The sequence below is a fragment of the Lutra lutra genome, chromosome 9 (assembly GCF_902655055.1).
Source record: "Lutra lutra chromosome 9, mLutLut1.2, whole genome shotgun sequence".
NCBI lineage: Eukaryota > Metazoa > Chordata > Mammalia > Carnivora > Mustelidae > Lutra > Lutra lutra.
In genome coordinates, this window is record NC_062286.1 from 138054041 (window position 1) to 138079249 (window position 25209).

Consider the following 25209-nt stretch of genomic DNA (forward strand, 5'->3'; position numbering starts at 1 on the left):
AATGGGAACCTGGACCCCTTTGATTGGGTGATGACAGGTGGGCTTGTATTGGCCCCCAGTTTGCTTCTTGCTGATATTCTCAGCACCCCAGTGACTTCCCCCCACCCCACCCCAGCTCTCCAAGACGCCCATGCTTGGTGGGAAATTGAATGCTTAGCGGGGGTATTTATGAAAGTATTAAGGACCTTTGCCATGGCCCTTTGGACACTAGGACTTCTAGTGATGGGTTCAAAGGCAAGTAATTAATTACCCAACAGATTTAACATCTAGATTCCCCTCAGCCAAGAAACTTCCAGAATTACTACAGAAATACCCAAGGAGGCAAACATATATTTGAGTAGAGGAGGCCATGGCCATAATCGCACTTTTTGTTATAGGGAAAAATTGAAGATGCCTATATGTTTGTTATTGGGGGGACTGGTTATATCAATGTTTGCAACATACTGGGCACTTGTCGAAAGAAAGATGAAGTCGTTCTAGGAGGCATGTAGAAGGGGGGAAAATAACCATTTAAACAAAACCAACCAAACAAAAACTAAAAAAAGAAAAAGAAACCAGATGATCTGTGTGTATATATGTGTGTGTGCTCATTCACTGACTAAGGTTCCTTTGGGAAGTAGAGCTGGTCACTTGTATGGTCCCTGTGCCTGCGACTGTGCCTGGCTTGGGACGGGTACCCAGTCAAGGAGCAGAGAAATCAGAAAGTTGGTTTGTGTGTTATATACAGTATGTATGACATCAGCAGTTTTCAAAAATAGCAATTAAAAAGAAACAGAGGAAAAGAAGCACTAGGTAAATGCAAAATGAAAACTTTTTTTTTTTTTAATGGAAAGGAATTTAAAGAAGAAAGGAGAAAAACAATGGATTGCTGTCCCCAGGCCTAGGCTTTGATGAGGTGTTAAGCAAGCAGAACAGATTTTCATGGTCTGGGGTCACTATGGGGATTTCCTGCAGTTTGGTCTCACCTGGCCTGAGCTCAGGGCAGGGATCCTGGCAAGGTCTGTGTCCAGGATGGCTGCCACCCCCACCCTGTCCCACCCTGCCCCTGATGCACGAGCTGGGGACCCTGGGAAGGTCTTGCTAGCCTTCCCCACAGCACCTCCAACCACAGAAAGGAGTTGATTTCTTTTCTTTTTTAATTTTTTTAAATTTTTTTTAATTTTTTTTAATTAAATTTTATTTTTTATAAACATATATTTTTATCCCCAGGGGTACAGGTCTGCGAATCGCCAGGTTTACACACTTCACAGCACCCACCATAGCACATACCCTCCCCAATATCCATAATCCCACCCTCCCTCTCCCAACCCCCTCCCCCCATCAACCCTCAGTTTGTTTTGTGAGATTAAGAGTCACTTATGGTTTGTCTCCCTCCCAATCCCATCTTGTTTCATTTACTCTTCTCCTACCCCCTTAACCCCCCATGTTGCATCTCCTCTCCCTCATATCAGGGAGATCATATGATAGTTGTCTTTCTCCGATTGACTTATTTCGCTAAGCATGATACCCTCTAGTTCCATCCACGTCGTCGCAAATGGCAAGATTTCATTTCTTTTGATGGCTGCATAGTATTCCATTGTGTATATATACCACATCTTCTTTATCCATTCGTCTGTTGATGGACATCTAGGTTCTTTCCATAGTTTGGCTATTGTAGACATTGCTGCTATAAACATTCGGGTGCACGTGCCCCTTCGGATCACTTCTTTTCTTTTTTTAAATTTGAAGGTATTTTGCTTTGTTTTGGTTTCAGATTTTATTTATTTGAGAGAGAGAGAGAGAGCATGAGAAGGGGGAGGGTCAGAGGGAGAAGCAGACTTCCTGCTGAGCAGGGAGCCGGATTCGGGTCTCGATCCCAGGACTCCAGGATCATGACCTGAGCCAAAGGCAGTCGCTTAACCAACTGAGCCACCCAAGTGCCCTGAAAGGTGTTGATTTCTTAAAATATTTTGAATACTTCAGATTTTCTAACCCCGGGGCTGCCAGGCAGAGAAGTAGACATCATTTGTGCACAAAACAGCTGCGGTTCAGAGGGGCTGACTACAAAGCCCCATCGGAAGCGGGTCAAGCCTTCTGCAGCAGCCCACGAGGTGGCCCTGGGACAGCTGGCCCACCCAGCTGCTGCTGGAGCATCTGACTCAGAGCAGGGGCCTTGGTGGTGGGCCCTCCCCCGACAAGTGGCCTCTGCTGAAGTTAATTTGGGCTTCCCCCTCTCCCTAAAAGGCAAACGAGGGCTGCGTCTGCTGTTCACCAGCTGGCCCTGGCACCTGAGCCCCGGGCAGGCAGGCTCCTACCACTTGAATGTTTGCTAAATGAATGAAGTGACCGTGGACCCCAGCTTCTAGACAAGCATCATGATAAAGAGAAGGATGCATTTACTCTCTCACTCTAACTCAGCACAGAGTCAGGGCATTGGCTGGGAGATGTGTCCTTGACATGAAATGTGTCTGATGGGAGCCCTCCCCTATGCATGGCTGCGGCCGTGGGCAGAAACCACAGCCCGATGGGGGAATTCAGAAACCAGGGGCTCTTGAGGTGGGCCCAGTAAAACACCTGGGGAACTTTCCTGCCTTTTTCTCCTGTTTCCGTTTCCTCCGTGGCTGCCCCATCAACATTTCTGCTCCCTCCTCCCCAACATTTTATTTGTATCGCCTTCTCTGTGCTTGGGGGGGGGGGGGGGTCTCTGAGAGCAAGTGATGCCACCTGTGATTTGGAAATCAGCAGTGCCAGAGGCCACCTGGCTTGTGGGGCAGCCACCGCCACGGTGGGAGAGTGGACCAGTCCCAACACCCCTCTGTACCTCTCTGTCTTGCCCATTTCTAAGGGCTCCTCAAAGTTGTGCCTTCTAGTGATTCTAAATAATTCCACTCCTACCCCAAGAAGAAAGGAGCTAGAAAGAATGGATGAAACCCAGTTCAGAAGCTTCTTCTCCACAGTAGAGGCAGACCTTGCTGCCCCGTCTGTGCAGTCGGGGGGTAACTCAGCAAATCCGGCCACTAGCTTTGAGCTGTTTTCCAATGGGCAGTTCACAGGCTGGAACTGGCCCAGGTGACCTGTTTCACAGACTGCCCTTAGCCCTGCATGACGACCACTAGATTAAGGTTAGCCAAAAATTAAAAACCAAGGAGGTGAAAATACGTCCCTTTTCTCAAGTTCTCTAATCAAGGAATCCACGTGTCAGGATCAGACGTCTGTGTTGCTGAAAGAGACCGCAGTGGGTCCTGAGAACGACTCATCATGTTAGGAACGAGGGAACCAATTCCCAGGGAGGTGACGGGGCCCAGCCAGGGTCCCAGGAGGAGGAATTCCAGGGACCGAAGCTTCCCTGTGCCCGTGTGTGGCTGCCGATGCCCCTGGACTCGGCTTGCCCTTGTGCTGCCTTTTCCTAACTCTGTGGCGACGCTATCTCTTCTTCACAATTAGCTTTTTACTGAGACGTAACCTCCAGATCCTAAGGGGGTAGCTTAGTCACTGGATCCAGATGGAGAAACAGAACAAAAGCAGCCCCCAGAAACCCCTCACGATTTCTCCTGGTCACTTCCTCTAGGGGAACCACTGGCTTGAGCTTTGTTTTACTTTTTATTCCAACTTCCTTAATATAATATGCTGGCCTGACTTTTTTTTCTTTTTAATCACCATACAAAGAACCCATTTGATGTTGGTTTGCATTCAGAAAGGGGAATCTTTCATATTTCAAGTAAAAAGGATCCAACTTCCTGGTGGAATTATTCTCAGACCCACTAGTTCTGAACTGGAATTTCCTTCTGTGCCCCTAAACCTTTTGAAATCGTGGTTCTAAAGCATGTTCCTTAATTGATTGCCACCTTGAACCTCCGTGTTCCAAGAAACACTGGGCATTTCTGAACCAGCTTCCTCCACCTGAAATTCCACACCCAGGAAAACCCCTTTGTTCTCTGTGGGTGGTCTCCCCACAAAGTCAGCTACAGAAAGACAAGGGGCTTGGGGTTTTAGGGGGTAAGAGGCAGTGGGGGTGCATTTGGAAAAGCTCTGTGGTAGGGGAGAGCTTGGGGTGTCAGAACAAGCAGAGGTGGAGGTAAGGGACCATGGCCCTTTGTATACCGAGGGCTGTCTTGATGGGCTCTCTGCAAAACAGGGCAGTGCGTCAAGGGTCAGCCTCAGCCCAGACTGCAAAGCAGACTGCTCTCTCCTTGGGATGGGGTACATGGGGAATGTCCCATCTGATACCCCATGTTACAAGCTCCACGTTGGGGACAGAAAGCGAGCCTGCTTCTCTCACGAGAGCGGGATGTTCCCTTCTCACTGACATGACTTCAGTCTGCTGTGCTCCCAAGAGTCCAGGATTTTAGAGAACCAGCTTTCTCTGTGAGTACAGAAGAAGTCATCACTCGCCGGAAGGTTATTTGGACACTTGACAGCTGTGTTGTGGGAAGGAATGTCTGCCCGTTTGCTTTGCACCTGCTTTATCTGCATCCATTATTCCAGCCTGACGGGTGGTGGGACCTGCTGGTCCCCCACCTCTGCCTCAAGCGGTGCACTTTCTTTTACCCAAAACAAGCAAATAAATAAGATACTCGCATTTCCTTCATGCCATGCGGGTCCCCCTGGTGAGCAAAGGGACTCTGATCCTGTCCTCATAAGCTGCTCCGCCACCGGCCCTCCCCGTCTGCACAGACTCAGGTCCTCACCAGCCACGCCATCCAATTCAGAAAGCCCTATCCAGGGACAGGTTCCTGGGGACCTGGTGGGAAACGCAGGCTCCCTCTGCCAGCCTCTCCGGACTTGACCCTTTCCTCTCCTCAAGGCCCTGTCTTGCTTTCCAGCCTGTGTCCTGCCCGTCCACACATTATTCCTCCCCTGTTAGACCCTGACCCTGACACACAGCACCCATTCCCCTATAAAATCACCCATTCCCGGGCCCCTCCTGGAGACGTCCTTGTTTGAGAGAGGTCTGATGTGGAGCTGGGCAACTGTATCATTCTGAAGTTCGCCCCACCATGGTTTCCCTGGCCAGGTCTGGAAGCTGCGGCGGGGAGCAGCCAGCGTGGTACCCGGTGTGGGGACACTCATGACTTCTAGAGGATTCACTGGAGTCCAGTGATAGACACAGCCACCATGGCTGAGGGCCACCCTTGGTCCCGTCTCCTCCTGCTGCCCCATCGACCCTCATCCCCATCGACACGTCCTGCGAGAGGCCCCCTGCCCCCTCCCCACCCCCACAAGTCCCTCCACTTTACACCCGGACCCACCTGCCTGTCCGGAGCGCCGCGGCGGTCCCTGTGCCATCAGATGAATAGTTAACACCCCAGACTCGAATCACAGCCTCGATCCCTCGAGAATATCAGAATCACCTGGGAAGTTCCCTGATACTGCAGATTCCCAGGCTCCCCGGCAGGACTCAGAGACCCCAGTACCCCGGACGCGGGGCCCGGGAATCTGCATTCTAGCCTGCTTCCCAGGTGGGGCTGACGCAGGCAGCTGTGGGCCCCCCGCCACCACGGGGCCTCCCCCCGAACCGCCCAGGCCCTCGGTCGGAGTGAAGGGCCGCCAGTCAGCGGTGGGCGCAGGGTCAGGGCCTCTGCGCTGTCTGTTGGGGCTGCCTTTGTTGTGCGGGGCTAACTTGGAACTTGATCTGTGGACTCTGCGGTGACGTCTCCTTCCCTCGGCTCTTCTCTCTCCAAGGCCCTCTTCACGATGCCCAGACCTGCTCGGGCCTCGTTGCCAACGCTGCCTTCTCAGGTGTACGACGTGCCGGCCCAGAGCCGGGGCCCCCCAGCCCTGAAGGTGAGTGTTGGCCTGGCCCGGCTGTGGGGTTCCCCTAGGCAGGCAGATTGTTTTTCCACATTGGGGCAAGCTGCGCCCCGCCTCTCCTCTCCCCGCACCTGCCTCCCCCGCCCCACCCCACCCCACCCCGTGGCTAAGCGTCTCTCACCCACAGGTGCCAGGTTCCCAGGGGGCTCCTCCCTAGGGTCGGGGGCAGGCCGGTCATCTCCAGGCTCAGCCTCCTGAGATATCCCACGCTCCTTGCTCCAGTGATCTGCCTCTGGCCCGTGGATGAGCACACTCGCTCCCTTCTCCAGGACACTCGCGGGGAGCACAGCTGTGCCAGCAGAACGAGGTGGCCTTGGGCACAAAAGTCTTAAATAAAGACACACACGTGCAGGACTCACCTCACCTCACCCCGGCCCTCTTGACCCTGTCTTTACTGAAAATGGTGACATTTTGTTCATCTTGAGTTTTTCACATTGTGATTTTTTTTTTTAATGTCGCATTCCATTATTATTTATCTTGATGACCAAGAATTTGGGGGGGGGCCTCAACTGTTCTGGCCATGTTCTTCACCCTGATCCCTGCCCAGGAACAGGCCATCCCCAGCACAGCCATCGGATTCTCACCCTAACCTTTGCCCATGCCGGAGTTAGCCCCTGTGCACATCGACCCCACACCCAGGTGGCACAATTCATCACTGAAGGTCCCGTTGGTGCCCTTTCCACTCTGCTTGAGGGGAACGAAATACATCCCACCCTTCCCCTGTGGGGAGGAATCAGTGGGAAACTCACAGGTCAGCTTTCTCCAAAGAAAACCCCTCTCCAGAGTCCAGCTCTTTCTTTTTCTCTCTCTCTCTCTTTTTTTAAGATTTTATTTATTTATTTGTCAGAGAGACAGAGAAAGAGCACAAGCAGGGGAAGCAGCAGGCAGAGGGAGAAGCAGGCTCCCCGCTGAGCAAGGAAACTGACATGGGACTTGATCCCAGGACCCTGAGATCATGACCTGAGCCGAAGGCAGACGCTTAACCGACAGTCACCCAGGCATCCCAAGAAGGCATCTTTTTAAAGCACAAAGTCCACATTGTTGGAAACAGAACTACATAAACTTCCACCATGCAAACATCATGACCAAAAGCCCCAAATTTTTGGTGATTTCTGTTTTCATTTGGAAACAAAACAAAATCAAAACCAAAAAAAATGCTGGTGTGGGCAGAATTTGTGATGCGCGTCCATCAGGAAGGAAAAATCCAAGTTATCCTTTTCTGTCTTTCCCCCAGGAGCCAGAGAAGAGGCAATTATATGATATACCCCCCAGCCCCCAGAAGGCAGGACTGGGTCCCTCGGCCAACCAACTGAGTGTGAGTATGACGAGGCACAGAGATTTGATGCTGGGGAAATGGGAGCATCCTCTGGGATGTTTCATTAGCCTGGTCAGATTGGGAAGGCAAATTCCTCATAGTAGAGCTGATTTCATTTGAAACCCCCGATGGCAGCGGTGTTCAGGAACAAGGTGAGCAATGTGGTTTGGGCAAGTCCTCTACCTTCTCTGTGCCTCAGTTTCTCATGACGGACTAATTGCGAGCATTGAGACAATCCCCGCAGACGACCCAGTACAGGTGTAGTGCTTGGCACGGAGCAGAAGCTCAGTAGATCTTAGGTAAATGCCTCCTCCTCTCCTTCTCCTTCTCCCTCTCCTCCTCTTGACTTGGTTAGTCTCTGAACATCCACTTCCTGCTGACAAAGAGCAGAACTCTGTATGGGGTCACATGTAGTTGTTATTGCTGAATTTTTTTAAAGTTTGGCTCTGGCTCCAAAATGTCCTAGTAATAGTATATTCATCCTGACAAATAATTATACCTTAACCTATCAAAGGCTTCCTCCTCCTCCTCCTCTTCCTCCCCCTTCCTCTGCCCCTCTTCCTCCCTTTTTCCCCCTCCTCCTGCTCCTCCTTCTCCTCCTCCTTCTTTTTCTTCTTCTTCTCCATCTCAGAGATATGTTGTGTTAAGGTAGATCTTTATTTGTTTATAGGGGACATGCCTTAATTTGAAAATCTGGAATCCACGTTCATCGTTGAATTGTCACACATTTACAGTACATATACCTACTCCCAAGTGTTCTGGGGGAGGCCTTACAAAAGAGAAGTCATCTCCGCAGTATCGTGAGGAATGTAGAGGAGGTTGTTAGAGGGAATGGAAAGCGTTAGGCGGCTATGTAGAACAGAAGGACTAGTTTGAGCAAAATGAACCATAGTGGGCTAAGAGAGCACTCTGAGTTCAGGGGAAGTGAACTGCCGGGGTGACTGGACCCCTAAGGAGGCTGGTGCCTGCCTTGGTGGGGAGGCTTCAAGGCGGGTACAACCAGATAATGAAGGGCCTTGAGTGATCATGACAATGGGGAGCCACCGAAGGTGCTTGAGGAGGGGAGTGACAATCAGATTTCTAAGAAGCACAATACCCAGCACTTAGTAGGCCCTCAGCGTGATGTACATTTGTCACATGGGTTGCTCGAATCCTCTTTTTATTGCTTCTGACCTGGGCATTTTTGTGTGGTTCTTCACAGGGACAGTGTGCTCCCCTGACATCAGCGATCGCCGCGAGGCGAGGTGGCTACAACACGTTACCCAGCCCCCAGAAATCAGAATGGATTTATGACTCGCCAGTGTCTCCAGAAAAAGCTGACGGCAGAAATGCATCTCTGAGCAGCTTTGTGGAAGAGTCAGAGCCCCACTGTCCCCCGGGGCACATGTCCAGCTTCCAGAATCCTCTGAACAGCAGAGCAAGGTCCCACTATCCGCACCTGCATAAAAACGTGCCCATGCAGAAAAAACTCAGCCTCCCCGAAATTCCTTCCTATAAAGCCCTGGCACCCAGGGACACATTTCCCTTGGACGACGGTGCTGGCTACAAGGTGCCCTCAAGCTTTCTGATCCCCCGGGTGGAGCAGCAGAACACCAAGCCGAACATCTACGACATCCCTAAAGCGACGCCCAGCGACCCTCAGGCGGTGAACGAGCCCGGGAGAGAGGGCGGGGCTCCGGAGATCGCCGCGGACAGCAGCTCCTCCTGGTTCTCCGGCCGGGCCCCCTCGCTGTCTCCGGACCCGGAGCGGCTCTCCGTCTCCAGCTCGGACAGCAGAGCCAGCGTGGTCTCCTCGTGTTCCTCCACGTCCACGGACTCCTCGTCTGGCTCCTGCTTGGAGGAGTCAGGAAAGGAGCTCTCCTTGGACCCGGACTTGGCCAGAGAGACGGTCGCGGCTTTGCAGCACGAGGTGGCCAGCTCTGTCGCCAGCCTGATGCTCTTTGTCAGCAGGAAGTGGAGGTTCCGAGACTACCTGGAGGCCAACCTCAGCGCCATCCGCAGCGCCGCCGACCGCGTGGAAGAATCCTTGAGAGCGTTTCTGGATTTTGCCCGCGGGGTCCGTGGGACCGCCTGTAACCTCAGCGACACGAACCTTCAGGCCAGGATTAGGGACCAGCTACAGACCATCTCCAACTCCTACCAGACCCTGCTTGGGACAAAGGAAAGCCTGGATAGCTGCAAGTGGTCCTTGGAAGTCCTTGTGACAGACAAAATCCAAAACAGCCCAGATGACCTCGAGCGATTTGTCATGGTGGCACGGATGGTTCCAGAAGACATCAAGAGGTTTGCCTCCATTGTCATTGCCAATGGGAGGCTCCTTTTCAAACAGAACTGTGAAAAGGAAGATACATTGCAAATGACCCCCAATGGACAACTGAAACTTGCAAAATGCATCCAGCTTCCCCAAAGGGAAATTGAGCGGGATGAAAGAAGTACTCCTTTTAATAAACCAAAGGAAAATGAACACTCCCCTGAGCTACTAAAGAAAAATGGGACAATTATGTGTGAATCGGTGAGTTCAGGGTGGTATAATATAAGGAGGCTTTCAAATTTTATCTGGAGTGGTCGCCCATCAGTTAGATGCTAAGAAACTTTCACTAACTGTTAGATAGTCAATAATTGGATATTGCAAGATACTCATCTTTCAGTAATTTTTGAGAGACATTGGTTCCATTTTTTAAAAAAATAAAATTCATGAAAGTAATGTTCTAAATGAAATCTTATTAAGAAGTAAGATTAAGGGGCGGCCTGAGTGGCTCAGTGGGTTAAAGCCTTGGCCTTCCGCCCAAGTCATGATCCCAGGGTTCTGGGTTTGAGCCACATATCGGGCTGTCTGCTCAGTGGGGAGCCTGCTTACCCCTCTCTCTCTGCCTGCCTCTCTGCCTGCTTGTGATCTCTGTCTGTCAAATAAATAAATAAAATCTTTAAAAAAAAAAAAAAAGAAGATTAAACACTTTAATCTTAAGGCATGTAGGATGTCTTCTGGAAAGCCCCATGGGGTTTATCCCTAATACTAGAGTTAGGAAGGACTTTGAAAACCTTTTGAAATCTGTTCCTTGAACCCCTTTTTTAAATCTCACCATCCAGTTTCCTTGCATTTTTGAAAGCTGTTGATTTAGTCATTGTTTTTGTGTTTCTTAGAAACAGAAGAGGAAGTGTAAACACCCTTCCAACTGCCTATGGTCTTAGCAGCCTCCAGACTGCAGCTACTGTTAGAAATTCTTTGCTGCATGAGTTTGGACTCTGTAGAAAGAGAACCTCTTGTTCAAGGATTGCGAGAGCCAAGAGGCACGGCACGTAACCTGGGAATAACATGACTTGGCCCTTTTAGCCCTAGTCGTGCATAGTATTTTGTTAAAGTGCATGCTGGTTAATATTACAGCTTTCACACATTCTAGAGAAGCTAGAAATTTGGGTATTTCTCATTCCCTAATTTAAAAATATAGACATAGATATAAAATGGTATAATATACATAAATATAAATACAAATATAAATGTATATATAGTTTTTTAAAAACTCATATGTCCTTGTATTAAGCCGTGTTGGTAGGCAAAATTCAGTACTGGTCTTGCAAAGTCTCCTTTGTTGAAAAAAGGCATCAGCCCTCTGAAACTAATATACTAATATACTACATGCTAATTAATTGATTTTAATTTAAAAAAGGCATCTGGAGGCAGAACCACTGACAAAAATATAAAGAGAAATGTTCAAGTTTTTAAAAATGGACTTAAATACTTCTGTACAGGGGTGCCTGGGTGGCTCAGTAGGTTAAAGCCTCTGCCTTCAGCTCTAGTCATGATCCCAGGGTCCTGGGATCAAGTCCTACATCGGGCTCTCTGCTCAGCAGGGAGCCTGATTCCTCCTCTCTCTCTCTCCCTCTCTGCCTCTCTGCCTACTTGTGATCTCTGTCTGTCAAATAAATAAATAAAATCTTTGAAAAAAAATACTTCTGTACTGTGTAAAAACCACTCACATTGGTAACTGGAAGAGATTTCATTTTTCAGAAGTTGTCTAACCTAGAAGAGACAGAAAAACCCATCTCGGAAGGAAGGTTGGATGAAAACAAAAACTTGGAAGGACAGGTAAGTGATAGCGCTGTGTCTCCCAGACTTCTGACTCACACACTTTTTATCCCTCGAGATGCCTCCTGCTATGAACAAGTTGGCATGCTAGTCATTACCCCCTTGGGAGTAGCTGTTTTTGTGACAGTTTTTCCTGTTTGCGGTAGAAGGAGCCCTGAACAAGTCCAGTGAACCCCAGGAAATGGAGTACGAGTCTTGAACCATTGTGACATAGTTCTCGGCTGTCTGCAGGTTTATCACAGGTGGGACTGACCTGACCTTTGGCAGCTCGGACTCACACTCCCTTTGACATCCTCTTTTAATGCTTCTGATTACAGTAGAAAAGATATTTTGGTTTGGAGCTGGTGTATCATCAACACCTTTTTGACACTTGATGTTTCTTTTTCTTTTTTTTTTTTTTTTTTTAGTCAAAGATGTTATCATTGTGCTTATTTTTATTGGTTACCTTCTACTGGTGGCAAATGACAATGATTTTCCAGTTACCAATTTGAAGCATTTCCATCAAACAAATATAAGTAAAACCAGTGAATTCCTTTAAAGACAAAGATGAAGCAAGTCAGGTTAAAAGGGAGACAAAAAGGGCATCACTTGTGAAATTTGTCTGAGTACCTGAAACCTGGGATCACTGAACCAGATCAACTCCCCGTCTGGGGGTGGGTGGGGGTGGAGGAGGGAGGATGGATGTCTCATGACATGGACAAGATCGTTCATTTTCTTGGGGGCAAACTGGGACAAGAACCCCAGGCTGGAAGTCCTAGGTCAGGGAGCCAGCATGGTCAGATCCTGGGGAGGGCTCTCCTCTGTCTTCTCCTGTCCTCTCGTGCAGAGAGCAGAGAAGGGAAGTGACCTCTGACAAGGGCACTATTCCCATCACACGGCCCCACCCAAATGGCCTCATCCAATCCCAGGTACCTTCCACGGGCTCATATCCTACTACCTTCATGTTATGGGGTAGAGTTTCAACAAAGGGGGGGAGGCACAAAAAAATCAGACCCTCACACTGTCAGTGCTTCCAAGCTATGAATTTTGAGATCGAATGTAGATGAGAGAGAGCAGTTTAACAAAAAGACTTAGCTGGCTCAACTTAGAGCTCTGGCTCTTCATTTTGCTAAATGAATGACCATGGGCAGGCCCCCCACTTCAGAGAGCTCCAGTCTCCCCACCTGGCCTAACGAAGGGTCTTTGGATGGTTACCTGGAGTGACTGCCCGTAAGCTAGATGCTGAGAACTTTTCAACAGTGCCTAGGCTTTGGGAGGACACTGGTTCCACATTTTGGAAAATACAACTCATGGAAGTAAAATTCTAGATGAAATCTTATTAGAAATTTGGAGAAATATCATAACATTAAGGGAGCTAGGTCAACATACTTGGATTTCTTCTAGAAATTTTGGGGACTCAGGTTTACTGCTGATAACAGAATTAAAGATTTTTCTTAAATCCTTTAAAATCTGTTCTTCGAGTAAATTTTAAAATCTCACCATCAAGTTTTCTTTTATTTTTTTTAAGTTATAGATTTAGACATTGTCTAATGTTTTATCTAATGGAATGGGCAGATAATGGTTTGTTGGGAGTACTAAATAAGATTTTACATACTTAATATGTGAAATTATATAGACAACACAATATGTAAGATTGTATATATAAATATAATTCATATGTTAACAGTGCTTTGAAAAGATTAATTTGTTAGGCACATGGTGCACTGCAGAGCTTCCCAAACAAAACTGTGTTTTTTCTTATAAAAAGTCTAGAAAATCGAGCAAACAAGGAAACGGGAGACAACCACAGCCTGGTGATCAAATCTGTCTCTTACCAACGGTTTTCTTCCCTTTTCCAGAATCCTAACTCCCTCATCCTGCAGCCTTTGAGCCAGCAGAATCCTGAGAAGAGATTCCAACTTTCTGAACACTGTCGGCTCTATTTTGGGGCGCTCTTCAAAGCCATCAGCGTATTTAACCACAGCCTCTGCAACAGCCAGCCCCCCGAGGTCTTCATCACGCAAAGCAAGCTGGTCATCATGGTGGGGCAGAAGCTGGTGGACACGCTGTGCAAGGAGACCCAGGAGAGGGACGTGCGCAACGAGATTCTTTGCGGCAGCAGTCACCTGTGCAGCCTGCTCAAGAACCTCGCACTGGCCACCAAGCACGCCGTACTCAAGTACCCCAGCCCCGCAGCCCTGGGGCACCTCCAGGCCGAGGCCCAGAAGCTGGAGCAACACACTCGGCAATTCAGAGGGACGTTGGAATGAGCCTCCTTCCCCCTTTTTCTCCTTCTTAACCTCTTAGCCTCAGCTTTCCCAGCCTGACATGTGCAACTCTGTCCTACAGGCAAAGCCAACCTGGGGACGCACCAATGGGTACAAGCTGGTGTTATCAAGTGGCTAGACAACCCCAGGACATTGACTTAGCCCAGAGAAGTCCAGGTATTAAGAAAGAACTTTGCGGAGTTTTTAGCGTAGCCTGTGGGGTCAGTGTACGCAGGGATATTGTAGAAACCAATTTTATATTGGTCAAATGTATGCCTGCCTTAAAATCATTCATTCAGGACTTATTTATTGGGCGTCTACTTATGTCAGATTCTAGGTGCTGGGCATATAGCTGTGAATCAGAGACCTTGCCCTCAGGGAGCTTACAGTCTAGTGGGGAGATAGACGATAAATGATAAAGAATTACATGCACAAATTGTCAGATGTTAGCAAGACGGTAAAGGAGGAGAGACTTATTCTCAAATGATAAATTTCTGTTGCATCCATTAGCAAACGTGATAAGTTTTTCATTTTGAATTGAATTAAGTCTGTAAGATTTGGTACAAATCATGTACCTGCATCTTATGCAACATATATATATATATATATATATATATATATATATATATATATATGCTATTTTACCTTAACTGAGTTAAAGATACACCTTATATTTACAACATAACATGTTCTGTTGGGTTCCTTATTAATTTATTTTGTATATAACAGTCTATGTTGATAAATTCAGTATGTTTACTCAGAAAAGGCTTGTATTACAACAGTCGCCGATCTGTGACCATTTGTAATGTTATGTAAATATAATCATGAACTAAAGCATTCTCTGTAGCAATCCTCTCTTCGGAAAAGTTGGTGATCCTTGTCACTCAGGTTCTGATATCAAAGCGAAGCCACCCATGTTTACTTTTCTTATTCAAATGTTTCTCCCCAAAGTGTGCAGGGAGATGCCATAGAGGCCAGGTGCTCATGCACGAGGCTAGTGTGGCAAAAACAAAGCCATCACTTGTGGTGAGGCAACGGGAGGTGTGGTGTGGACAGGATACCCATTGCTGGGCACAGATCTGAAAGCGGTGCAGAGCTCCCCTCAAGTCAAACCACCTGCTCTTCCTCTCCTTGTGGCTGGGTCTTCAGCTCATGTTGCTATGGTGACACCATCTCTACTTTGCTTCAAGTGAAGGTCCATGTCTCCTATATACATCTCAGCCACTAAACACCTTTGTAACCTGGAACCAGCATCCTCAGGCTGGAAGTCATCTGAAATGTCACCAGCCTGCCCGCTACTCTGCACTTAGCAGGCACTTCTAAGTGGTTGCTCCTAGGGTCTCTAAAGAAGGATCACATCTTTGTGAAGCTTGCTGGGTTCTCTACACTAGAACAGAGATGCCGCATTCTTTGAACAGCTGTGATCTGTATCGGCAAGAGCTCCTATTGCAAGTGATCCAACTTTTCTTAAGCAATAAAGGAAAGTTGTTGACTCAAGTGTCTTAAAATAACCCAGGGACAGACTGGCTTCAAGGACAGCTGGTGTGGGTTGCCCAGTTTTTCAGTCCCACTTTCTCTGTGTTAACTCTCATGATTGCAAGGTGGCTGCCCCAGGTTATGTCTTTGGTTTGTGGCTGGAAGAGAAGAAAGAGGCTTGATTCTACTTGGCCTAACTTAGAGCAGATGCCTTCCCCTGAAATCCCCAGGACAAAGAGAGAATGTAGTACTCAGGTTGACCTAGACTTGGGATTCACGCCCGCCATGTGTACATGCATGCGCACGTGCGTGCGCACACACACACACACACACACACACACACACACACACACACACGTGTCCTGAGAGAGGGAAAGAATGGCCTTGCCAAGAGCTATGACATGTCTGGGATCCCCCTGCTTTAAATTAACAAGTTAGCCTGCCACTTCCATGGATATTTCAAGAAGACATAAGATTCTGGGGTCAACAACTATGTCTGGGGTCCCCAAGACCATGGCTGGTCCAGTGATTCACAAGGAGGAATCCCAAGACTCAGCATTGTATTCCTACTTATGGCTCTGATCTAGTACAGTGAAAAGAGACAGCAGAGGGAAAAGCTCAAAGAGTTTGGTACAAAGGAAACCAGGCTGAAGTGGCCAAGAGTCCTCTCTCTGCGGTCACAAGGGGCACTTTTAATTCCCTCAGCAACAAATTGTGACAACATCCGTGAGATGTTGCCAGCCAGGGAAGGTCACGAGAGCCTCACCTCCAGGACTCCATGGGGCTGATCGTGTCGGCAGTCTCTACATGGTACATTCCCAAATTCCAGACTCTCCAAAGGCAAGCAGGTGTCCAGTATGAACTACATTGTGTGTACAAACAGTTTTGGCACGTGGACCCATTCTCAACTCCAGGGATGGTGGGAACCCTCCCCAAATCCAAGTTTTTACAAACAACCAAAGGCCATCCTGGGAAGCCAGCCTTTCTAAGAACATTATTTAGGCTTGCTATGTCAACTCCTCTGCCCAGAGACACGGGATTACCCTTATAGCCTTGCAAGCAGCTTATGCTTATATCATTTCCACCTCACCCCATGTCCCAGGGCAGAGCAAAAGAGGGCACGGGTGATGCCACGCGCACACTGAATTTGTGCCAAAGCTGAAGAACTTAGCACAGGCAGCCCCAGTCTTTCTTAGCAGCCTCTGCGCAAACCTAACCAAGACTTGCCTTAGAGGCAGACAGGATCTTTACGATACTGGACAGCAAGCAAACCTGCCTTTGTGCTCTGGAGAAAGACACGATCTCTGTCTTCTAAGGCTGTTTGCTGAAAATCACCTTGAAGGGGTAATTCAGAACAAAATTTCATCAATGCCTGTGCTGGAAGGACATGCAGGTCAGGGACGGTGCAGGGAGGCTCTAGTACTTGTATTCCAGCTGACAAGATGATTTTTGCACCATAGTAATAACAACAGCACGTATTTATTAAGGGACTACTACACTCCACATCCTGTTTTAATGCTTTAGCTGTTTTAACTCTTTTGGTCCCTTATACGTGAGAGGCTCTAACAGGTAATCAAAAGATCCCCATTGCTTTCAGAATACCATCGATGTATGTACACAGATAGGCAGATCAATATATATGGAGACATATCTGTCTACGTAACATTGGGGGGGGTTCTCTGCGTGTATTTTGAGACGAGTTCAAACCAACCAGTTCAAGCCCTTGTTGATAAAATACAAAACCATTGGGTTGAAAATAATGAAAGCTGCTGCTCTTAGCTAAATGTATTCCCTTCCCTTTTTTTTTTTTTTTGAGGGAGGGCCGTTATGAGTTTCCTCTAATTCGATAGGATAATTGTTTCTGAAAAACACTGAAAAGTAATATCACAGTTTGTAACTTTTAACAATGTTTTGCTAAGTAGTTTTCTTTTATGCCCAGAATTCTGTGCCGCTTCCTCTCAAAGTAGGAAGAGGAAATGGTGGGTGGTGTGGTGGTGATAGCAACTTGACCTCAATTAAGCTGAATTTCATCAGGAGGATGGAAGTGGTAAGGGACCTCGTGGAGAGATCTTCCATGTGACAAGCACCGGGGAGCCGTGTTTCTGCTTTGGGGGCAACTATCCTTCTTTTTTTTTTTTTTAATAAAACATCTCTTTAAAATTTTATGTTCTCCCCAAGGATCCACCCAGGTCTCCAAATCTGTCCATTTACAAAGGTTGCCCATTTGTGTAGGTGGTTTGCTAATGCCCTTTTCCTTTCTTTTATCCCTTGAACAACTATTTATTGCACATCTCCTATCCACCATGCCTCTACTGATCACTAGAGCTGCTACAACCAGTGCAAAGAAGTCCATGTTGAACAAGATACCAAAATTTAGATTTATAACATGAGGTCAGTGGCGTAAGTGCAATGACAAAATTCAATCAAGGTGGTGGTAGTGGATGGAGGAATGGGGGTGGGGGTGCTCTTTTACTGGGAGAGGTCAGGGACGAAGCTCTACGGAGACACCCCCCCCCCCTGCCAGGAGCAGACACTGAGTCACTCAAGGGAGGTAATCTGGAAACCAGTGGGAAAAGAGTGTTCCTGGAGAAGGAACAGCAAGGCAAGTACCCAGAAGTGGAAATGAACCTGGAGCTCTCAAGGGAGAGAAGGGGCCAATGTGGCTGGAACCAAGAGAGGAAAGGGAACATGGGTGATATCAGCTGGGATGAGTAGCCAAAGGCCAGTTCATGAAAGGCCTGTGAATTCCTGAAATATGTTTAATGTTCCCCTAAAACTGAAAATCAAAAGTAATTGCTTTTGGTCCTGAATTATGTCAGGATGAATTACTTCTAGCTTTCCACTTTATTTGACTTTAACCCTCTTTGGGACATCCTCAGAAGTGTAACCGTACATGATGGTTGTGATACTCTCGAAGAATCCTAACACACAGGCTTTTGTCATTTTTTTCATGCTAACTCTTAAAATGAGTCACTCTGCCTGCCTGCCTTGTCCAGACAGAATTGTAAACTCTAGGTATGGGAGAGCACATGGGCAGCACCACCAGAAATCAAACCCTCAAGGTTCAGGAGACTGAAACATTTGGAAAAGATTGTAATAGGCAGTAGGAGTGCTTAAAGTACTTGTTCTTAGCCTGATCCTCAGCATGAGAAGCATGAAATACATAGATGTGTAAACTGTAGCAAAATTTTCTATGTACTACTGGATATTTTTCTGGAGAGTAAGTCCACAGTTTTCATCAAATTCTCTATCAGGTCCAATGACACCAAAGAGGTTAAGAAATACTGGTTTTGCCAGAGGATGATGGTTTTCTCTTTCCTGGTTTTATTCCTCTCCTCTCCTTTAAATCCACAGTTCAACTGAGGCGAATCACAAAGATCCTTGCAAGGGAATATACTGCATTAATTCATTCTGCAAAAACAGTGGAAAGTAACAGCAGCTAATGACACCAGTGTGTCACTGTGCCTGGAACAAAACAGCTAAAGTCACGGAGCTGACACTCAGCCAGCTCTCAACACAAATTAGTTGCTGTTGATGATATTAACTCTACAAACCTTAAGCTGTGTATTGTCTGTAGCACAGAGTAGCCTAAAAACCAATACTCTAAATGAGGACACCAAGGAGGAAGAGAAAAAAAAAATCCAGCTGCCCGAGCTTCAGCATTCACCCAGCTGGCCCTGCGGGGCGCCGCAGCTTTTGGGGAGAGGCTAAGGAACATGGCATAGTCACAAGGGCCTCATCTGAGAATGTCTCCCAACCTGCACTCCTTTTACTCAACAGCTGTGTGCCCCTGACCCAAGATTGTACATCTCAGTCTCAGGTCTGTCATTTGGGAAATGGAAGGCATTATATGCCCTATGTCCTAAATCACAAAGACAGAGGAAGCAGTGCCTCCAAGTCCCCCAGTGGAGTCATGGTTTAATAAAGAGTGGTTATTTTTATTTTAAATTCTCCAAATGAACTTGGTGAAGGGAAGATTAAGTCGCCAGAAAAGAGCACTGGTTTGAGAGTCTGTCTAAAGATCTTTGCATTTATGGTATTCTGTAACCTGATTTTCTGTCCTTCAGGGACAGAATGGAGAAAACTAATCTTGTAACCCAGTCCCAGCTCTCCCTCTTACAAGCTGTGGGACCTTGGGTAAGTCCCTTGATCATTCCTGGCTTTTATTTCCTTACTTGTGAATGGATTCTCATAGCATTTACACCAGATTTAGGGGCCGCCAAAACTGGACTTGTCACCCTCCCTGAATGTGTCTGTACTTCCTTTTGGTTTACTGAGGAAATGAATATTAAGTGTGTCCAAGTTTCCACTCACTGAGAACACAGAGGGGACTAAAGCGTAGTCCCTATCCTCACAGAGTTTACAATTTCTGTGAGCGGCATAAAAATAAATCATAAGGCAATGAGAGACGAACTGATTAAAGGGTTTACATTGTTTTAATTCTCATTCATTGCAGTAACAGATAACCCAATGTTACAATCCGTGAAGTTTTTATATTCCGTTCCCAACTGGGTAATATTTTCAGATTTTTTTTCTTTTCTTTATGTCTCACTTTGGTCAGCAAGGTGACATCCAATTATGTAGGTCCACCCTGCTCGCCGTGGTTAGACTTTCCCCAAATATTCCTAATCATCAAGGAACCACTGGAACGATAGTCAAGAGGATAGACGCAGACAGTCGTGGATTTTAGCAGGGGTTTTGCAAGGATCTGTGTTCTCGTTAAGACGCAGCCCGTCTCCGGGGAAAGGCAGGTAAACATCAGTGTGGCTTTTACACCGGCCTCTCTCCACTGTACCTGATTATTAGTAAATAAATACAGGAGGCTGCGAACCACACACATGCACGTACAGACTCTTTGCAACTTTCCCCCATAGACCGTACGCATGGCATGTCAAAGCTCCGGGCCTCAGAGGATCGTACGTCCCCAGAATCTCCTTCAACTCCACGTCACAGGATTTGCTGCGAGCGCTCAAGCCACCGCGGTGCTCCGTGCAAAGTTCTCGTTTAACCCCCCGGGCGCCCTTCACCTGCATCGCTGCTGCATTAACAAAATGCAGACCCTTCCGTCGCGGCGCTCCCGCCCCAGGACGCGCCAGACCCACAGTCAGACACGCTAGGGTGGGGCGAGGCGTAAGGAAGGGGGGTGCTCCCGAGTCACCCTCGGCCCCCGAAGCACCCCTGCACCCCGAAGCGCGGCGAGCGATCGCCGGGGCGCAGCAGAAACCCTGCACCCACCGGAAGGAGGGAGGAACCGGCCGGGCGCGGAGATGCGGACGCTCCGCCTGCCCCTGAGCGGGCGAGCACCGGCTCGCGTTCAGGCAGCCCTAGCCGCCCCGCCTCGCCCAGCGCCTAGCGACGCTCTCCATGGCAACTGGGGCTTGGCAACGGATCCGCCCCGTTGCGGCGCGGCCGCCGTGTTGCGTCATCCCAGCGCGCCGGAAGTGACTGCGGCGGTCGCCAGGGACCCCCCCGGAAGTGGTCGCTGTGGAGTGTAGCTGTTGACTCTGACTCCTGGTTTACGATGGGTTGCGACGGAGGAACAATCCCGAAAAGACACGAGCTGGTGAAGGGGCCGAAGAAGGTTGAGAAGGTCGGAGACATGGGTCCGGTGGGGACCAGCGGTAGTGGGGTCCCCAGGGAGTGGGGGTGGGGGCGGGGAGCTAGTGGGGTTCCTGACGCCGCCGTGCTCATTTATCTCACTTGGAGAATTCCGAATTAACATTATTGGGATCAGACTCTTATTGAGTGCTTACTGTTGCCATTCGCCTGGCGGCGTGCTTAGTATGGGGTAGCTCGTACAGTTCTCACAACAACCCTGTGGACACGTATTGCCATGATCCTCGCTTTTCAGACATTGAAATTGAGGGCCAAGAGGACAAAATTGCAACGCTGGTAAGTGGCAGGGCCAGGATTTAAAGCTTATCTGCGCCGTTAGTTACAGTGATACAAACGGCCGCTGTTTATTGAGCTTTGTACACACGTAACTTCACTTTCTCCGGGAATTCGTTCCAATGGTTCTTTTATCCACATGTGATCAGGTCCTTCTCTTATCTTACCACCCTGCACACTGCCTTCATGGCTGATTAGTGTCAGCCACAGATAAAAATAAGCTCCCTGTAGCACAGCCTTGCCTTTCCCTTGTACAGCTAGCGCAATTCCTGGCCCAGTAAATGCGGTGATTAAATGAGTAAGTGGATAGTTCTTTTTTTTTTTTAAAGATTTCTTTATTTATTTGATAGGCAGAGATCACAAGTAGGCAGAGAGGCAGGCAGAGGGTGGCGGGGAAGCAGGCTCCCTGCTGAGCAGAGAGCCGGATTCGGGGCTTGATCCCAGGACCCTGAAATCATGACCTGAGCCAAAGGCAGAGGCTTAACCCTCTGAGCCACGCAGGCACCCCATGAGTGGATAATTCTTAATTCTCACAGGTAACTGAGAAGAACTGTATATAATAATTTTCATGCTATTAACAGCAAAATTGAGTGAGTAACATGACCAAAATCACACAATGGACAGGTAATGAAGCCAGGAGTTCCAACCATTTATTCAGGAATTCAAAGTTAGCATTGATAATTACTTTACTTTCTTAAGCCTTTATTTAAAAAAAAAAACTCTGTGCCCATCGTGGGGCTTGAACTCATGACCTCGAGATAAAGAGTCAAGTGGTCTACCAGTTCAGGCAGGTGCCCCACATTAGTAATTACTTTTTTCTCCTAAGATTTTATTTATTTATTTAACACACACAAAGAGAGAGAGAGAGAGAGCACAAGCAGGGGAGCAGGAGGGAGAGGGAGAGGGAGAAGCAGAATCCCCACTGAGCAAGCAGCCCAATATGCAACTCCATCCCAAGATCCTGGGATCATGACCCGAGCCAAAGGCCGACTGAGCTACTCAGGTGCCCCAGTAATTACTTTTTATTAACAGAGGGCATGCAAAGTAGCTAACGGAGTGTGGCACACGTGGATGCTACACATATTCTCCAGCAGCTAGAAAATCTTTATGAAAAGTGAATCTCCTGTATCGCTACTATATTTCAAATCCTCCAGCAGCTTTTTGTCATATTCAGAACAAAATCGTACAGGGTCCTGTATGATCGGATGCCTTGCCTCTCCACCTCAGCTTCTATCCTCTCCAGGTCTTTGTTTCAGCCATACCGGCCTCTATTTCTCAGCCTGGAGTGTAAGTTCCATAACCTGATAATGCTCTTCACGGAGATGTTCACATCATTTGTTTCTTTACGTCATTCAGTTCTTTCCTCAGATGTCATCTCAGTTCACTGTTGCCAACATACATCTCACTTCCATCGCTGTCTGTCCTCTTTTGCTGCTTTATAGTGCTTGTCGCTGTTCTCTTTTGTGTATTGTCTGTCTTTCTCGGAAATGAATGGAGACTTTGTGTCTTACCTTTGTCCACCACACAGTAGACACCTGGTAAATGTGTTGAATTTGAGAATGAATGAACTCTCAAGAGGATGGAGTGTGTCCTCTCATCACACCTACAGATGCGTAGACCAATGGCAGGTCGTTAGCATTCATGAGAGCTTTTACCAAAAAACTATTCAGCTAGTTTTGTTAACTTGTGGCCAGGGCTGAAGAGGAGTAGCTTAATGCTAAGCTTGGCAAGGTGTCAGAAGGGGATAGAAAAGAAGAAAGCGTGATCTGAGACCAGCAGAGTCCTCAGGCAGGATGGATTTTTGTTATCCTTACTTATTCTACGAATACTTTATTTAATGCTTATCACAGACACCATTCTAGGCCCTGGGGACACAGCAGCAAACAGAGTTCAGCCTTTGCATTGCTCACATTTCATATAGATATATAATTAATATTTTTGATCACTCATATGGTATGTTTGGTCTGGCCAAACCATTGCTGTAATTTAAGACCTTGCCCTGAAAAGAAGAGAGACCCTGGTTTAAAAAAAAAAAAAAAAAAAGGTTTCAGAAGTTTTGGGGGGTTATCAATCTGGGTAAGGATTAGTTTATCACTTTTCTCCCTGTCCGCAGCTCTTCCAGTTATTTTTTGAATCAGCAAAGGACTATGGGTAAAGCAGGCGAGGGATTCAGAAAGGAGATCTTGGACTTGCTGGACATGGGTTTTTTGACTCTGCAAAGGATGTAGTAAACGACTTCACTGGTGACAGGTTTCTCTTGGGGCTCCACTACACTGTGAATTTTGATAAAAGTTATTTAAGGAGCCAGAGTATAGCCCTTGGGTCTGCGGTGTGGGTAGAATAACAGTTGCCGTAGTGTGGGTTTTGTTTTTATTTTGTTCTATTTGAAATAATAGAAAAGCAGTAGAAAGTAGTGATTAAAAGCGTGGTTTCTGGGGTACCTGGGTGGCACAGTCGGTTAAGTGTCTGATTCTTGGTTTTGGCTCAGGTCATGATCTCAGAGTCATGGGATCGAGCCCTGCCTTGGCCTCCGCACTCAACACAGAGACTCTTCCTGACCATGTCCCTCCCCCGTACTCTCTCAAATAAATAAAATCTAAAAAAAGAAAAGAAAAGAAAACCAACACAAAAACATGGTTTCTGGAGCCAGCCACATGGGTTCTTAGCTTCTTCATCTACTTGCTCTGCGACCTTGGACGTGTAACCGAACCTCTTGGTACCTCCATCTCCTCAGTAGCAGAGTAAAAAGTACTAAGTTTGGGGGTTTTATAAGGGCTAAAAGATTAAGTCACAGAAACTGCCTAACATAGCACTTGGTACACAGTAAACAAACAGTTGTTACTGCAAAAAGTAAATTTTAGGGAAATTTTCTGTATTTTTTTCTCTTCCTACTTTCTCCCACTTGTGCCCGTCTATTATATTATTCAGATTTGGCATTTTAGGAGAGGAAAAGAGTGGGCCATGGAATATTATATAGGTGAAATATCATTTGAGGGCAATAGAAGTTCTTGTGTTTGGATTTTTAGAGTGTGGGTAAGGATTTGAGATGCCCCCTAATGAACAAGTTAAATTGGTGATTTTTTTAAAAAGAGATTTTATTTATTTTTTTGACAGAGAGAGATCACAAGTAGGCAGAGAGGCAGGCAGAGAGAGAGGGAAGGGGCTCCCCGCTGAGCAGAGAGCCCGATGCGGGGCTCAATCCCAGGACCCTGGGACCATGACCTGAGCTGAAGGCAGCGGCTTAACCCACTAAGCCTCCAGGTGCCCCTAAATTGGTGATTTTTATAAAGAATTATATTAGTCTTTATGCTGAACTTAAAAAAAAAACCTAGGGGCACCTGGGTGGCTCAGCGGGTTAAGCCTCTGCCTTCAGCTCGGGTCATGGTCTCAGGGACCTGGGATCAAGCCCCGCATCGGGCTCTCTGCTCAGCAGGGAGCCTGCTTCCCTTCCTCTCTGCCTGCCTCTCTGCCTACTTGTGATCTCTTTCTCTCTGTGTCAAATAAATAAATAAAATCTTTTTAAAAAAAAACCTATATTATAAATTCTTAGTCTTTAAATTCAGCTTAAACTTTATAGCCTTTTCCATTGATAGAAATTAACCCGTATTGCTTATTTTTTCAGTATGACTTTTCTTTTTTTTTTTTTTAAAGATTTTATTTATTTGACAGACAGAGATCACAAGTAGGCAGAGAGGCAGTCAGAGAGAGAGAGAGAGAGAGAGAGAGAAGCAGGCTCCCTGCTGAGCAGAGAGCCTGATGCGGGGCTCGATCCCAGGACCCTGGGATCATGACCCGAGCCGAAGGCAGAGGCTTTAACCACCAGGCGCCCCTGTATGACTTTTCTAACTTACTGTTAAGGTACAAATGCTAGGGGACGCCTGGTTGGCTCAGTTGGAAGAGCATGTGACTCTTGATCTCAGGGTCTTGAGTTCATAAACTTTAAAAAATAGATGCAAATACTCATATGCGGCTTAATGTGAACTCTTTTGTTGTACGTGTCCTGTTTAGTGGGAACTTGATTTGACATGGTATTAGTTACGTGGACTTTTTTTTTTTTTAAGATTTTATTTATTTATTTGACACAGAGAGACACAGCGAGAGAGGGGACAGAAGCAGGGGGAATAGGAGAGGGAGAAGCAGGCTTCCCGCCAACCAGGGAGCCCAGTGCAGGGCTCGATCCCAGGACCCCAGGATCATGACCTGAGCCAAAGGCAGACGCCCAATGACTGAGCCCCCCAGGCACCCAAGTTACTTGGACTTTTAAAGTTTCAGCTTCATGTGTCACTATCTTTGATATAAAAGACAAAAAAATCATCACATGTGGTATAACTAAATAAGCCTCGATATGTAGAACTGTGGCCCATATTATCTTTCAGAGGTAAAAGTTAATTGAAAGGGTTTTTTTTTTT

At 47.2% G+C, this 25209-nt stretch overlaps 2 protein-coding genes across 5 annotated transcripts in view; both read left to right on the forward strand.

Moving 5' to 3' along the window:
* CASS4 (Cas scaffold protein family member 4) overlaps positions 1–14893 on the forward strand; it is a 35922-nt gene extending 21029 nt beyond the window's left edge. Inside the window, exons 3-7 of one of the 3 annotated variants that reach the window (XM_047746886.1) lie at positions 5662–5763; positions 7025–7105; positions 8307–9617; positions 11112–11189; positions 13028–14893. In XM_047746886.1, the coding sequence (XP_047602842.1) occupies positions 5662–5763; positions 7025–7105; positions 8307–9617; positions 11112–11189; positions 13028–13438 (1983 nt within the window). In that variant the 3' untranslated portion in view covers positions 13439–14893. The remainder of the gene's footprint in view (positions 1–5661; positions 5764–7024; positions 7106–8306; positions 9618–11111; positions 11190–13027) is intronic. The other 2 variants (XM_047746887.1, XM_047746888.1) reach the window with 2 other exon arrangements.
* A 5461-nt stretch (positions 14894–20354) lies between these two features.
* RTF2 (replication termination factor 2) overlaps positions 20355–25209 on the forward strand; it is a 41902-nt gene continuing 37047 nt past the window's right edge. For both annotated transcript variants that reach the window (XM_047745718.1, XM_047745719.1), the window contains exon 1: positions 20355–20501. In XM_047745718.1, the coding sequence (XP_047601674.1) occupies positions 20433–20501 (69 nt within the window). In that variant the 5' untranslated portion in view covers positions 20355–20432. The remainder of the gene's footprint in view (positions 20502–25209) is intronic.